At 36.4% G+C, this 17,429-nt stretch overlaps 2 protein-coding genes across 2 annotated transcripts in view; both read right to left on the reverse strand.

The window, feature by feature from the left end:
• cdc42se2 (CDC42 small effector 2) overlaps positions 1-4,627 on the reverse strand; it is a 59,567-nt gene extending 54,940 nt beyond the window's left edge. The window contains exon 1 of the mRNA XM_088629816.1: positions 4,344-4,627. The gene's annotated coding sequence lies outside the window, so the exon portion shown is untranslated. The remainder of the gene's footprint in view (positions 1-4,343) is intronic.
• An 8,727-nt stretch (positions 4,628-13,354) lies between these two features.
• Positions 13,355-17,289, reverse strand: lyrm7 (LYR motif containing 7). Its single transcript, XM_088629820.1, has 5 exons — positions 17,146-17,289; positions 16,897-16,969; positions 15,907-15,977; positions 14,869-14,950; positions 13,355-13,870 (listed from the first exon to the last, which is right to left on the reverse strand). The coding sequence occupies exons 1-5, from the start codon at positions 17,176-17,178 to the stop codon at positions 13,800-13,802; spliced, it is 330 nt and encodes a 109-aa protein (XP_088485946.1). The 5' UTR covers positions 17,179-17,289; the 3' UTR covers positions 13,355-13,799.
• Positions 17,290-17,429: the final 140 nt, after the last annotated feature.

Genomic DNA, 17,429 nt, shown 5'->3' on the forward strand with positions numbered 1-17,429 from the left:
TAGTTAGGGCGTGCTTACCGCTTTCGGCTTTAGTAGTGCAGGGTCTCACATTCTCAGCCTTCTCGGCGATTCTGTTCTAAGCTCAACAAAAAGCAGGTTTTATTACACTATGAGTCTGAAAAGAGTTTGAGCCAAGTAAAACATAAAAAACCCTAATGCAGAATCAGAGTAAATGGCTGGACTCTTAAATATTTACACATCGCAATCTTCAGTTTAAGGGTGCAGACTGTGGCCGAGCTCTCAATGGCAGTATATCTTCTCACAGTATTTATTCCTTATTTTTTAACTATTTACAGATACAGACAAAGACATGAGGTTTCTACAGCATGGAGCCTACATTTAAAAGATGTCTGAAAAGCCTATGGGAATGCGGCCCTGAAAAGACCAGGACTTGTGTACCATTTAATTAAGAGGAAATGAAAGACAACCTCTTTCTCTCCTGGGGGGAAAAAAATAATAAGTACAATCTTACGGTACATTTTTTTTCATGTGAACATGAAACAATACTAAAGCTGACAGCAAATAATACACATTGCAATAACACACAAAAAAAGACAAACATTCAATTAAAAACTATCCAGTCCCATGTTTTCAGTACTACGTGAATACCTCCACGTGTCCAGGCAATACTATAGTTTTTAATCAAGGAAACAGTGCAGAGGTGCCTTAAAACAAAGCTGTGAGCAGATGTTTCACCCTTCATGATTAGCACGCACTGTTTCCATTTGACATGCCCAGGTTAGTAGGCATCTCTAAAATGACCCTGTGTGCATTTGCGCTGTTATGGACTAGTGTTTACTGTGCCCTGTGCCTGTCAGTTTGGGCACTGGCCCACCAAGGATAAAGCACTTTCTCAAAACAGAAGGATTTAGAGATAAAGCCAGCGAGTCAGGCAGGAATTTACTGCAACATGAAATAGAATTGTTGACAGATCACATCCTACCCTTATTATTCCATAAATCAAGATACTGTAACAGATTAATGATGAATATCTATCCATTTTCTTACCGCTTCATCCAATTCAGGGTCACAGGAGAGCCAAAGTCTATCCCGGCAAGCAACAGGCACAAAGCAGGATACAGCCTGGACAGAACACCCATCCATCACGCACACATACACACACCAGGGGCAATTTTTCCAGAAGCCAATTAACGTACCAGTACGTCTTTGGACTGTGACAGGAAACCAGAGCACCTGGAGGAAACCCTTGCAAACACAAGGAGAACATACAAATTTCACACAGATAGCAGCACAGGGCCAGAACTGATCCCAGGTCCCCTACCATGCTAACCACAGTGCCACCATGCCACTCTAATGATGAACATTTAGGACAACAGACTTCACTGTTAATAAAACAATGACGGGTTATTATCATTTTCATTAATTATCCTATACTGAGCACAGGGTTCCAGTACATTCACGTGACAATAAAGATTCTGACATACTGTAGCTGGATAAGTATTCAAATATTTTTAATGGTCTTTTTTTCATAGAACACATATAGCCACACTGAATATAATAATGTCTAAATGTGAAATATCTACAAGCAATACATTTACACAATCTAAGTGATGTTAGCCAATAAGAAGATTACCTTAGTGCCTGTCCTGCATTTTAAAACAATGAGCTTTTTTTCTTTCCTTTTACAGGGCACTGTATCTGACCCCTCTTTAACCAATTGGAAAGACTCCATATTTGATATTTAGCTTAACAAGATGGTTTCAGGATTAGGTAGACATGCTCGGGCCAGCCTGATTCCTATTTCTAGCACTTGCTGCAAAAACTGAGCTTTGCCCACAGTTTTAGCCTCCCTGAGCTATTCTTATTTTTTTTAATAAAAAAATCCCTTTTGTCGCCATGTCAAAAATGAAAGTGTGTTTTGATGATATCGACTTCCAAAAGCAAGTTGTCTGTCTTTTTATGCCTGTGAGTTTTCAAAGTTAAAATGAAGCTGTCATGAAATGTGTTCTCTCCAGACTTTATTTACTGTATACAGGGCTATTTAAAGATTCTCCTTACAACTGCAGTACATTATGACATCTTTTTTAACCATGAAGGTTTTTGCCTTTTGCATCTTTATAACTGAATACAAAAAAAAGAAAGTTTATCTGCTCCAAAATTTAATCCTGTTAAAAGTAAAGTAGCTAAATACTTACAAAATACTGCCCATGATACTATACATGCAGCCGGATACAAATGTGTACAAAGATGCACATACACAAAGATCTGTGAAGCTTCCAGACTTCCGTGAAAAAGACTTACCATGTCTCTTTTGATATTTAACATAACAATTAGCTTTTTATAATGTATGGCACAAGGGACAATGAGAAACTGAATTCACAGTGGATGACATCAAACACAACATGCTTTCAAGTTCTTGAAAAGCACTGTACTTATCTTTAAGCTATTTGACCTCTAAGACTTGGAAAGTTAAACTTATTCAGAGGGAAAGCAGGCTAATGCAAAATTACTGGTATGAAATAATTTATTATTGTATACTGACTCGGTGTATAGAATGCTGAACAACAGAACATTTCAGTCTTCATTGGGAAACAACCACAACAGGAAAACCATTCAGTGTCAATGCATGCAGACTATACACTATAATCATTTGTGCAGCACAGTCCACTCTGGTCTCAGTGCTGTTCCTGCTCACTAGAAATTAGCATGTACTGCACATTACAGTCCACCTTTGCACTGCAGACAAATGGAGTGGAGTTAGCTTCTTAAGAAAAGCGATCCTCACCCCATGGGGAAGCATACTATTAGTAGGACATCTATTACCAACTTGTAACCTGAAGCTCCTCAGTAGCCCATAACTTAACTCCAGGTTTCATTCATTGCTATTTGGGGTAGTGTAGACAGTGGAGTAGGGTTCCCCTAATAAGCATTTACCAAGTTTTGGTATACACAGCAATTATATGTACCCTGGAAAAAAGACCCCAAAAAATCTTTGTATCAAATATGTGCCTTAGTTAAAAAACAGAAAGCTCACCTATGTGCTACTTAATTGCGTTAGTAATGTTTTAACTTCCCTTAAAAAAATCACAATTGACCTGATTTGTAGCCACCTCAAACACTGGAAACAAAACAGAGTAGCGGACCCAAAATCTGACAGGCTCTAAAGGCAGTATTACTTAATGTACAGTATTTTTGACGAACGAGCATGAAAACATTGATAATCTAATATACATGTTTTTCCCCCAAGAAAGAAAGCAACAGAGCTACTGTAGCAGGAACCAACAGAAACGTGTGGCAATCACTGCTCGAATACCGACATTCCCCCCAATGGACTGCACGGCCTATAAATTGATATATCGACCAGCAAAGTAACAATGAAGTTGCTGTTAGCTGATACAGAAAACAAACAAACAACTGCACTACAGAACGTGTAAAAAAGTCACTACATCACGGACACTCAAAACTTGAGGGACCAACCGCCCTACAGGAACTCGCGAAACCCAGTTAAGTGAATGAGTTGCAATCTGTTCTTCTAGCATTTGTATCTGGAATTTCTAATCAATCGGATTAGACAAATGTCCTGATGTAAATGGTGACAACGTCGTGAACATACTGCGAGTAGGAAGTAATCCTGTTTTATGTTCGAGCTTATCTCCGCAGACCAGGTCCGCGGGTGAATGGCTGAGTTTTGCAGTTGGAGCTGCCAGCATTTACGCACCCAGACGTATTTGACCGAATACAAATTACTATAAATTTGAAAATAAACGGAAAGCTTTTGAAATACCATTTACCCTCAAAGCGTCTTTAAGGATAGTACAATGGACCCTTGCGGGAAAAAAAAACCTCTACCCAGTTTCACGCACCACATTGGCACAATTCCGCTTCACAACGGGGAGAAGGATTCCCACACTACGTCAAACCCCTTAGGCGATCACACTGCAAACAGGGTGGATTGACATTTTGTTTCTAGTGCTCAAATAACTGAGAGGACCTGGGTAGTAAGAGAATCCCATATTCATTATGTGTAGGTAATACAAATACAAATTACAAAACAATACAAAAACAATTATATCGAATTATATTAAATGGAACGAATGAATGGACGAATAAATCAGTTACAACACTACAATACAGTATCTAGACAATGTCAGCCCTCCTGGAGGAAATTTTCATTTAATCTGCTCTTTTTATTTTTTCCATCTTCTTCAGAATATATTTTCAATCTTATTATACCCACACCCTACACAAAGCGAGCAACAGAACTCAACAAGCAAAAAATTAAATGAAAAAAGTCCATTAACGTAATGAATTATCGGTCCCCGGGCAATAAACCACATCATTCATCTGTTAATGTAAATAATTAAATAAAACTGCTGTCTTACCAATATTCTCTTGTCTTCCGATAACCCGTTGCAGTCCTCGCCTCCACAATGCGGAGAATCTGATTTCAGCGGTATAACAAAACCGGCTGTCCGTCAGTGGACGTGCTCTGATTCCCCAATATGACTTGAGTGTGTGCATAGAAAACGTAAGAGGTGAGAGAGAAGCAGAGGTCGCTGAAGATGGCGACTCGCGGTGCTACAGAAGACTGAAACACTGCCGCTGCCGTTTCTATGGGTTTGAATCAGGAGAAATCAGTATCTGAAAGGAGGGGACTTCTCGCATACGGACACTCCCACATAGTCACGGACACAGGCGCGGAGAAAAAGAGCACAGCGCCACCCTTGGCGGGTGACTTCCTCCACCTCTACTGAGTTATTTGCTTGCCCCATAAAAGAGGATCCTCAATTTCGCCTCACACTCAATGAGTTTAGCGTGGAGCAAAAAAGGTAGTTCTTGGCTCATACTAGTGACCTTGCAAAGCGGAACGTATCCTCGCAGTGGTTCATGAGTTTTGTTTTAATGAACACTTGGAATGGCAAAGTTTGATGGACGCGGTGGTCTAACACTTAGTGGTAAATACAGTACAGCTTTAAGGACATGTGAAGAGAGTTTAAGTGACTTGTCCCCTCTGATTTCTGTGGTTAAATAAAGATTTTTTAAGCACTTTTATGTTTCTCCAGTTTTTGAATATTAATTGAATTGTGTTTAAAATACAATCTGAAAACAACTGTCACAAATGTAATATTTTTTAATGTTTTTGGAAGAAAAGTACTTCGATGCTACTGACACCGACGAAACTATCGCACAAAAGCAGAGTAGAACAAAAACACCTAGTAACTACAAAACAATTATATTGATAGAACAACTAACAGCATGATTAACACTGCCAAAGTGGCAAATAGGAAGGTACAGTAAGACGACAGACATGTAAACATACATACGTGTACATAAAAACACTAAAAACGTGTTCAATCCGACATACAGTAGACTCACACTCGTGGTCTACAAATCCAATCCCTGTGTCTAGTTAGCAGATTGTTCCCGAACCCAAATTCGAAGGAAATTTCACTAACAAACTGTTATAAAGTGTTTTCTTTTTCTGAAGAAAAAATGTCCCTAACCTTATTCTACAATTACACAGACTTTTAATTAGAATACACCCCTTTGTTATGTTCTTTCTCCTGATACGTTTCTTCTTCAAGATCATCGCTTTCAGACATACTTACTGTATACTGTATGTATATTACTTATACAGTATTTGAAACACATTCTTACTGTGTGCCTACAATACTTTCTCAACCCCCCCCCCCAATGAATATGCCAGTGCCAGTAAGTTTCTTTTGTGTGTGTACTGTATACAGTATGCTCTGAAACCACCTTCACTCGTCCTCGATATTTGTTTTACCTCCAAGTTAAGAAGCAAGTCAGTCAAGATCACTGAGAGAAATTCGAGAAAACGTCCTACCTAGAACAGATCTATGTGGCACTCCACAAAAAAATATCACCTTGTTTGTGGTTTTAATGTTCTGATTTCTACTGAAAAACAACAACAACAACAACAACAACAACAACAATGTCCTCTTGTTTAATGTACAGTACAGTTTAAGAGAACATGAGGTACAGTATATCAACTATAACAAGTATATCAACATCATGTAATATAGAGAAGTGGGGGAGGGGTGATTTATTTTATTCTAATGAATTGAAGATAGTTTAATCCCAAATTAAATATTCTTTAGTTTGTACATATATAAATGCATTATATTGTTACCAAATACATAACAGTGATACATTTAGGGGACTCTTCAAAGCTAAGGGAAACAATGAGAGCAATAGGACATGAGAAGAGCATAGATCATCATGTATACTGTCACTCCTGGGTGCATTATTAGGCACAATGCTCAGAGGAACCATCTTGTTTTGTCATTAATTAATTTAATTGTCATTGATTTCAGGAATGCACACGTCATAGCATACGCAGCAAACTGGCAAGAGTTCCTGCTAATGCAAGGCTGTTTATTTAATTGTGATATCACAGAGTAAAATACGTATTAAAACCGGGACATCAGTTTTTAGAAAGTCTGTAATAAAATGAGTTCACGGTTAAAGCAGGGTTTGCAGAAAAGTTTTTAAAATTCTGATTAAAACTGAATCTAATTTTCCATTCCATTAAACGTCCATTCTGGAATGAAATTTTCAGTTTGACACATAATGCAGCACCTTGCCATTTTACACATATTGTACTGTTAATATAACATACACATGCAATCGCCTATTGTTAACATTTTCTGTATGAATGTTTTTTCACATTTAAATGAGAAATATCTTTTATAAGAAGTGTACAGTAAGTCAACAGTAATTGGTGATCAATTTACATTGCATTCATATACAGACTTGAAAACAGTTCAGCTGTATGCATCTCTCAGCTATTCAATGACCACAGTGGAACAGTGGAAAGGAACTTAGACTACTCATTTCATAAAACAGTACATCATTTAGTAAAACATTCCATGGAGTACCAAGTCTTCAGCACAAAAAAATCAACTAAATACCTTTGTGGTTTTAATAGAGAGTAAATCTCAATGTTAAAAGTTATTAGATGTCAAGAGAAACAGTTGAAAGACCACAGCATACTTAAATTTTTAAAGATTTAAAATTAAATCTTAGTTTGTATGAGCTTCTGCAGGGTTATGTAACAGCATTGAAGAAGACATTTAAAATTAACGTAGAGCATACTTCCTGATAATCATTTAGAATGCTCTGACAGGGAGACAATTTTGAAAACAGTTGTGTACTGTTTTTTTCTTTAAAGGAATTATATTATTCAGTTGTCTAAACTGCAAGTAGATTGTGGACAGTAATTGTATTCTCATGTATTATTAAATCACTGTTTCTCTGAATTCCCTTGTCTCCAGGATACTTCAAATTTGAATTGACTGGATTTTTGCAAAAACATTCAATGATGGCAGGCTCCATAACTAAGATGCAGCAGGAGTCTTCAGCTGTTCAGTTTAGAAATGTCAATCTCAGATGCTTCCTTTTCTTGTAGTCACAAAGTTTCCCAAGAAGCCTCTTGAAAGATGAGATGTGTTTCTTCCCAGAGAAGCATGAAATCCTTTCAAGTACCTTGGAAATAATGTTTCCTAAAATGGTCTAAAGAAGTTAACTTCGATTTTCTTTAATTTAATTACCTTGCCCCCTACCCCCCACAACAAAATATTTTTACCATGAAACTACATGGGAAACAAGCATTACAGTTGCTAGACAGACATACATGTTGTTCTCTGTTTCCAACTCTGATGTTTCCAAGTTGGCTTAATTGTAATGTACTGTAACTAGGTTTATGAATGAAAAATAATTATGGCCATGGAAAATGTAATTTTGTCTGCTGTATTGTAAGAAAATAGAAAAAGTAAAATGTAAAAAAAGAAAAATGTGTCTATACTGTACTAAGATGAAGTGTTACCTGTGAAACCCCATTTCAAGAATTTCACATTTAAAAGTTGACTTTTATAAAATTCAAACATCACCCTGCAACTCACAACTGGTAACCTCCTGAAGCTAAGCAGGTGTGAGCCTGGTCAGTACCTGGATGGGAGACCTCCTGGGAAAAACATAGGTTGCTGCTGGAAGAGGTGTCAGTGGGGCCAGCAGGGGGCACTCACCATGCGGGCTATGTGGGTCCTAATGCCCCAGTATAGCAACAGGGACACTATACTGTAAACAGGTGCCGTCCTTCGGCTGAGACGTATAACTGAGGTCCTGACTCTCTGTGGTCATTAAAAATCCCAGGGCGTTTTTCTAAAAGAGTAGGGGTGTAACCCCGGCGTCCTGGCCAAATTTCCCATTGGCCCTTACCAATCATGGTCTCCTAATAATCCCCATCTATGAATTGGCTTCATTACTCTGCTCTCCTCCCCACTGATAGCTGATGTGTGGTGAGCATTTCTGGCACACTATGGCTGCCGTCGCATCATCCAGGTGGATGCTGCTCATTGGTGGTGGTGGAGGGGAGTCCCCATTACCTGTAAAGCGCTTTGAGTTGAGTGTCCAGAAAAGCGCTATATAAGTATAAGCATTATACTTATTACAATAATTATTATTATTATTATTTTATTTTCAGATATAAACACCTTTAACATGGTTCAATCTGCAGAATAGTAGATAATCAAGACTAAAATACTTGGCAACAGAAAATAAAATTTTGTAAGATATTATACATCAATCTACTTAATAAAATAAAATAATTATTTAATATATATAGGCTTCGACAAAACCTTATGTTTGGAGAACATTTTAGATGATGGACCTACTTCAATTACTTCCAACCATTAACAGTACTTTAAAAGGTTGTTTAAAGTAAAGTACAGACTATGGTTTTCTTGAAATTTATTTTTGGCTGAATACTGGAAATGCTATCAAAACATCTCTATGCTGCATATAATTTAAAATAAAGGATCTTCTTATTATTATTGGAGACAAAATGCCTTCTCAATACTTATTACTCACAGGTAAAGTACTATGATGATAATTTCAATTTAAAAAAACACTACACAAATTAATCAGTGTATTGTATATCTCCTTCTACAGCAGAAGGCAGGGCTGAATAAAATGCTGTAGCTGTACATTTGCTGACTGTAAAGAAAGTTCAATAAATCAACTAGGGTCTAGGAACAAATTCAAAATGACTATGGAAATAAATTGGAATCATTTTCTACAAACAACACCACTTTGATAGTCTGCAAATAACACCACTACTATTAATTGAAACATAATGGGCTATATACCTAGAGTAGCACAACTCATTTTGATTAATAATTATTCTATCTCATGTTTCTTCAAAGAAGCAGACAAAATCAATTTTGTTCTACTATTACTTTTATTTTAGGTGCTATTTTCTATGTTTTGTGTGCAGTTTTCTTCCTCTGAACTGTAGTTTCATAAACATTTAACAATTCATAAACAAAACATTATTTTTTAAAGTAGTTCAGGTGGGTAGCTGCATCAGCATGCGTAGGCTGCAAAGGAACAAGTAATAGGTTTATTCCATGCTGAAAAAAAGAAAAGAAAAAAGAGAACACAACGTTTCGGCCGTGGAGCCTGCTGAAGAAGGCTCCATGGCCGAAACGTTGTGTTCTCTTTTTTCTTTTCTTTTTTTCAGCATGGAATAAACCTATTACTTATTATTTTTTAAATACTTCTCTTAATAGATTTTGTTGAGATGTGAAAGTGTAGCCGATAAGCAGTGCATACAGAAGTATTTTCCACTGATGTATTGTTCCCTACCCCATTTTCTCCCATTCAGATGAACACAATGTTTTTGGGTGGATATTAACAGGAACTAGATAATATGGCAAATTGTACCAAAATATGAAAAAATAAATATAATGAAATAATTGTTATTCAAATTAGGAATCTGAAAGTAGATTTGCAGTAGGTGTAAGTTTATTGTATATATCATCCAGGTGGGCTGTGCCTGTTGATAAAAATTAAAACACTGTCTATTCTCCTAATATTGTATGTCCTCCTACCCTACTGAAATCTTTGATTTCTGTTCTGTCTCTTGAAAGTGCTCTTCAAAACAATAAATAATTTGTGATACACTGTTGCTAACAAGACAGGCAAGGGGCCATTTCAGTTATCTATTTAATTATTAACTTTTATCTTCTTCATATATTTTTATATACATTTATTCTGGACAATTACAGTACAATTGCAGCCTACAGTATGCAGCTTGCAATTAATAGATTGGACAAGTTGCACAAAGCTGAAGGACTTTATGTGAATTCTGAACAGATTTTAATCAAAATGTTTAACTGAGTGAATAAAAACTGTAATAAAATACCAAGACTGAAAGCCAGTGTAACAGTAACAACTGATGTTTTCTACTTTTTGCTGAAATGACTGATGTTTAAGGCTTCTACTAATTGATACTAAAGATTTTATGTCCGATGCTGCACGTAAACAGTTTGCCTCAGCTCGTGCATAAAGAAAAACTCATCAAAAAGGAAAGGCTGAATGATATTGATAATTAAGTCAATGTGAAGTTAATTAAATTGGCATTGCCCTGCTCTTCAAACTGAAAATCTCAAAGGAGGAACTTCAAAGTGGAATGTGGGAAAAGTGATCATCAGTTATTCTTAGCCACTGCCTGGATTTTATGGCACTCGTGCCAACCAGCTGTGATGGATGGACAATAACCATGAAATGAAAAGATAACCTTTGCACAGTTGAACAGAAACTTTGGCCTTCTTCCAACATACCATATAATACTTTAATGAAGGTGTTACAAAAAGGAAAGTAGACTGTTGATTTCCACACCCATTAAGTAGTAAGATGCTTTAATCTGTTACTGAATAACAAATCTATAATTGAACTATACAGTAAAACACAAAATTGGAGACATACTGTAGTAATGAAACTTTAAATGCACATATGTTTTTGCATAATATTACATTCAAAATATATGAGCTTTGTTCTTAAACTGTATTTGGAGCAAACTAATGGAACAAATTTTACACAAGTGGGTATTCAGAGTATTTTACAAGGGGTTTTAATGTTTTTTATAACACTGAATAAATCTATCAAAGGAAGACCTGCAGTAAATATTAGAGAGTCTTGAGAGTAACTCGATAACATGTGGCAAATGATCCAAACAGCATTTCTGAAAGATGACTCAAACTAGATATCTACGGAAACTGTATTAAAAGACCTGATGAAAGATAATCAGATACTGCAGTTAATTAAATGCATATGACGCTGACTCTTATATCCTTCTGAAGTAGATTTCTTCAAAAAAATCTTTTTAACAGAACTTGTGAGCTTATGCAGGCTTTCACCCTGTTAAAATGTGTTTCTGAGCTCTTAGAAATTACATGGTAATGAAAACTAGGATTTGCTGCAAGGAAAAGCATTAACCTACAGTATGTGTTGGACCTGATCTTTTTAAAAGTGAACTTCATATTTTAACTAGTAGTATTAATTAATAAATGAAAATGTCATTTGAAACCAAGTACATCTGAATATGTAATATTTTAAAATTGCAATCAAACAATTTGAACATTTGTTTACAGTACCCTGACATTTTAAAATACACGTTTCCTCATTTAGTAGTGTCCAGTTTTCTTGAAACGCTTATATGTCCATGGTTCTAATATCAATCTGCTCTGTGTCTGTGCTATTTTTCAGAGTCATGCACAAGGCCAAACGGTTAGATACCACTGGGCTCACATATGTCCCATTTTGTTTCATATTGCATCAAAAGGTCTGTACGGTTTTAAGCAGATAGAATAACACTTACTGGGCCCAAGGCATTAGCTCTTCAGTGGCCACTGAAATAGGCACTGTACTGTAAGTTGATTGATCAAATGCAGAATGTCTTATATTATTTTTGTATTTCTTTATCCAGTGTACAACAATACCATATAAGGGACATCCTGCTCTATGAGACGAAAATAATTGAAATAAAATACGTATATAAAATAGTTTCCTTGTATGCAAACTATATATAGGTTGTGTGCACATATAGGTTTTTTATGTTATACAGCATTTTTCCTTTGATTAGACAAACTGTGACAGTGAAGCATATATGAACATAAGATTACATATTTCAGTTTCTCCTAAAAATTACTTTTATTGCCTTGCATTTTCCTGTTACTGTATTTTTGGGAAAATAAGACAGCTGGGAAAAAAAGTATTAGGGGCTGTTGTTCACTCTGGTCCTTGGTTGGATTCAATTTATTTTCGCTCTCTTCATCAATGTCTCCTCTTTAATGTGAGAAGTGTTTTAAGACATTGGGAAGGAAACAGTCCCCTAAATACAGCAGTAACTGACAGCAGTTAAATAGCTTATCCTCCTCACTGCAGGAAAACTGAACTGTGGAGAGGTTTTTCCCTTATTTGATCTTGCACATTTGTAGCAGTTAATATTTTGGGAAAGACAGCACTTTTAATTGTTTACTTAGTTGTAATTAGTAGGAGATAGGTTTATTCCATGCTGAAAAGAGAGGAAAACACAACGTTTCAGCCATGGGCATCAGATATGCAGTCAGGGTTACACACCTGAAGAAGGCTCTATGGTCAAAACGTTGCGTTTTCTTTCTTCTCTTTTCAGCATGGAATAAACCTATTGCGTGTTCCTTTGCAGCCTACGCATGCTGACGCAGCTACCCACCTAAACTACATGAGTAAGAGATGTTTGTCTAGAGAAACCAAAATATTTAATCTATTAGTACTCTATGTTAATACATCAGGTATTGCATATCCATTATCAATGAAAATTTTCCAAGTGAAAGGAGGACAAAATCACACTCTTAACTTACGGTATGTAGTGTTTCATCATGGAGGAGACAGGAATGGAAATACTTTAGTAAAACAGTGCTTTCCAAACTTTAGAGTGGAACTGCATGCACATACACTATACAATGATAGTGCTTTCTTGAGCAACACCTATGTCTTTAAAGAAGATAAGTAATCTTAAGTTTTGCATCTTTATATACTAAATCATGGCTTAGAAAGAATTAACAATTTGCAATGTTCTATTTTTATATGATTTATGGATGCAATCATTTACAATTTTAATTGACTTCATCCATTTTCAGCGAATTATGCTTTCTTCTTAGGTTGTAGTGAGCAGCTGACCTGCCAGCGAGACACAGGGATCACATACACATGGGGATTTAGAGATGCCAGGTCAACTAGAAACCCTACCTTTGAACTATGCTCCACAGAGTTACACGAAAACCCACGCAGACATGGGTAGAACAGGTAAACATATGAACACAGACAGATTCACACCCAGGAAAGTGACAAACTACTGTTTGATAATATTTATCTACCAGCAGGGAAATAAAGAATTTCAAATGTATTAATAACATTTCAAAATTTTACTTAACAATTCGTGTATAGTTTTTTTGTGCAAGAATCTTAAACATACAATTCGTCACTATCTTCCTTATCGATGTTTTAATACAAGCTTTCACAAAAAAAGGGACACAAAGAGAAAAGAGAATTAGAATATGAACGTATTTATTCAGATCACTTTACCTCTGGTAGCAACCTTTAAGAAAAACAGTAAAATTGTAATTACAATTTATAAATGTATTGTGCGTTTATTTTTTAGAGTTGTTTATTCTGTATACAAGTCACACTGAAAATGCACTGCATCTTCCTGACAGTTTCTATAGCAACACTGAACCACTGCTCCAAAAGATCTAGATGGGCTGGATGGCCTCATTTCCTTTGGAACTTTCTGATGTTCTTTCAAAAAGGAACTCTTCCTTGTAATGTCCATGAGGACAGGAGCCATTCTTCAGGCATCACCAGAGATTGGCAGCAAACCCTCCAGCGGTGACCACCTCACATTCTAGTTGTTGTTTTAGAATGTATAATGTGTAAACCCATTAAAATAAGGAAATCACCATGGAGATATCTTAACCAAAACGGCAAAAACAAAACTATGCTTTCTTTATGGGGTTGTCACAATAAGGTACATTTTCCAGAAGATGGTCTTCCCTGGGCCGTAGCACTACTCGAAGGAAACAGAGCAAAATTAGTATTTTTCTTCAAAAACAAGAGTCTATATTGAAATTGTCAGATTACAATTTTTATTCATAATACATAAAATTCTGTGTGAAACGATCTGAGCCTTTATAGCAAATAAGAACACTGACATCTAGTGGAGAACTTGCAGAACATGAACAACCACCGAAGGATTCAGCACAAAATCAAGGTTAGCACTCACTACATTTTTCTAAAGCCGATCCACATAAAATGCAAATCCCATACAACACAGAACCTATAAACCATATGGGCTGTGGCGTTTTGCATGTTAACTGTTATTTGTATTTTGTTCTAGAATAAGAGTAGATAAAATGCTAAAACCATTGTGAACATTGACCACAGTCAGCAGGAAGTATTAGTGTCTACTGAGAAAATCAAGATCTCACTGATGTCACTGAAAACTATGAAAAAGATGTATACATTTTGCTTTCTCTCCATGTATATACACTCACTGTTAAAGACCTGCTAAAAAACATGGTTTTATATTTATATCAGAAAGCATTAATGTACATTTAGCAACTCCATGCCTTTCAGACATAACCAATGTATAAAATTTGCTGAAATTATCCCTTAGGATAATTTATTTAATTACAATATTCTTTAAGTAGTTCTGTCCAATCCCTTAGGTGGAACTAAATAGTTCCATGTTAACAGCTGTATTGAAACTTTTCAATGTTTCATAAGTGATTTTCAAGTATCACGAGTAATGCCAAAAATATTATAAAAATATATATTAATATAATTTATAAAAATATTACAAATGGTTACACTTGTGTGGCTGATCAAATCTAACTTATATGAACAAAACACTTATTATTATTCCTGTTTAAAAAGTATATATTTTCATAGGAAGTTATCTCCTAATGTGTGTTTACTTTTCAAAATTACCTCTGCTCAAATGATAAAAACACAGAGATTCATAAATATACAGAATGTATGATTTCAGAAATACATTTTACTTACATATTTTGTTATCATCTACATGAACACCTTGGATTACTGTTTGGCGAAGAACAATTTCAACGTCCGAACCCAGTTTGATCATCTAAAAATGTCAGATGTTAATGTTAACACAATTATGAAGAATTAAAAGATAGTTTCATTATGTATGGTACATTAATAATAATAATTGCTCACACTTATATAGTGCTATTCTGGACACTCCACTCAAAGTGCTTTACAGGTAATGGGGACTCCCCTCCACCACCACCACCAATATGCAGCATCCACCTGGATGATGTGACGGCAGCCATAGTGCGCCAGAACGCTCACCACACACCACACACCAGCTATCAGTGGGGAGGAGAGCAGAGTAATGAAGCCAATTCATAGATGGGGATTATTAGGAGGCCATGATTGGTAAGGGCCAATGGGAAATTTGGCCAGGACGCCGAATGTTACACCCGAATGTTACACAGGTTACACCCCTACTCTTTTCGAAAAACGCCCTGGGATTTTAAATGACCACAGAGAGTCAGGACCTCTGTTTTACGTCTCATCCGAAGGACGGCGCCTGTTTACAGTATAGTGTCCCCGTCACTATACTGGGGCATTAGGACCCAGATGGACCGCAGGGTGAGCGCCCCCTGCTGGCCCCACTAACACCTCTTCCAACAGCAACCTTAGTTTTTCCCAGGAGGTCTCTCATCCAGGTACTGACCAGGCTCACACCTGCTTGGCTTCAGGTGGTTACCAGTTGTGAGTAGCAGGGTGATGTTTGAATTTAATAAAAGAAACACATCTCATCTTTCAAGAGGCTTCTTGGAAAACTTTGTGAAAATGCAGAGATTCATAAATATACATTAAATGTAACTTGAATCTTTTGAAACTGGAACTTACAAACTGGTCTCCCTTAACTGTGGGTACGACAGCGGTGCTGTAGTGATTAACATGATCACCTACAGCTTACACATCTACAAGCTCCAGTTGCTTGATGAACTATGGCACGCAACAAATACTTTGCTTTGTTCTTTATTTTGGGAATGGGCGACTTATTAGTACCTCATTTATTTTTTCCACAGAAGTTTCATTTCTATTCTTCTTGAATTCTTCATTTATCTTCTGTCTGGCAGCTTTAAAGAAAAGGAACTAATTATAGTCCATATACAGTATAGCCCATTTCACTTCACCACCATCACTAAGGAAAAGGCAACTACTGGACTCAAGCTAATCGCTCCCATTATGTCTTTTGCTGTGAGCTACAGGCATACAGTACTTTGTAAAAGTGTAGAAGAATTCACCCCCTTTCAACAATGTCCCATTTTGTTGTTGGGGCTGAATTGGACAGAGATTCCTGCCACAGTCAAGACTTTGATTCGGCCACTCAAGCACATTCACTTTCTCCATCCATTTACCCACCTAGTCATGGCAATGAGAAGCAAACCCTTAACATAATGCTGCCACTACTCACACTAAAGGTCCTATAATTTCATTTTTTATACCCTTACACTGATCTGTTCCTTTCTAAAACGTTCTCTCTGAAATGTTTTGAAAGTCCCATGGTTGAGTTTTAGCTTTTTTAATTTACTTTTTTAAATTGACTTGCTGAAGGAGCAACATTACAGACACAGCCAGGTGTATTACAGAGTACAGCCGTGTCTGTACACAAACGAACTGTGACTTGTCATAATACTGTAATTCTGTGAACTCACGGAGGTTTATTCACAATTATTGTACATGTACAATTAACATATTTTACCTTGGGGTAAAATATTGTTTTTTTTCATTTTTTATTAATATTTAATTAAAAACATTTAATTTTTCTCCCAGAAGCTGAACAAGAGCAAAGTTAGCAGTGCAAGTCCCAGAAGTGCAAAGTTTGATTAAAATATTCACTTTACAAACCGGTAAGACATCATTTGTAATCCAACACAATGGGATGGCATTAAGAATGAGGTAAATACATCTGCAAGTGACTTAGTTGTAAAGAATTGCTATCTGACATTATTTAGATTTATTGTTATTGTTAATTTAAATTCAGATAAACCGTACCTCCTAAGGCTCTTGAATCATCTCGGAATACGTTCTGCCTTGTTCTGTGCAGTAACTTGAAGAGTCGCAGAACCTACACAAAACAATACATAATTCTCTTTTACTGGATGTTCACATCAAAAACGCTAAAAATCGCCACCATCATCATAATCATTACATATGTTTGCAATATCATGTACAGTTTATAAAACCAAAATACCACCTAGGGGCCACTGCATTTACTATCACGAACGCTTAAGATTCACTCACCTTCAATCGACTGTCCATATTGACTTTCCTCATGCAGCCGCACAGCTCACTATCCCCGCCTCTTCCGTTTTCACTGACAAATAGGAAGAGCAGTTCCGGATGAAGAGCATTGTCGTACCGTATTATCTATAATACAATCGCAACACAAACATCAGGGACCTCAGCGCCACATCTAAAAGTAATCATAAATCATCTTGAGAGATTCGTCTATGTAAAGGAAGTGGTGTATGATGGACATAAATACAGTACTCAAAAAGAACCAGTATTTAACACAAGATAATGCT

Source organism: Lepisosteus platostomus, chromosome 4, assembly GCF_059453375.1.
Source record: "Lepisosteus platostomus isolate fLepPlt1 chromosome 4, fLepPlt1.hap1, whole genome shotgun sequence".
NCBI classification, from domain to species: domain Eukaryota; kingdom Metazoa; phylum Chordata; class Actinopteri; order Semionotiformes; family Lepisosteidae; genus Lepisosteus; species Lepisosteus platostomus.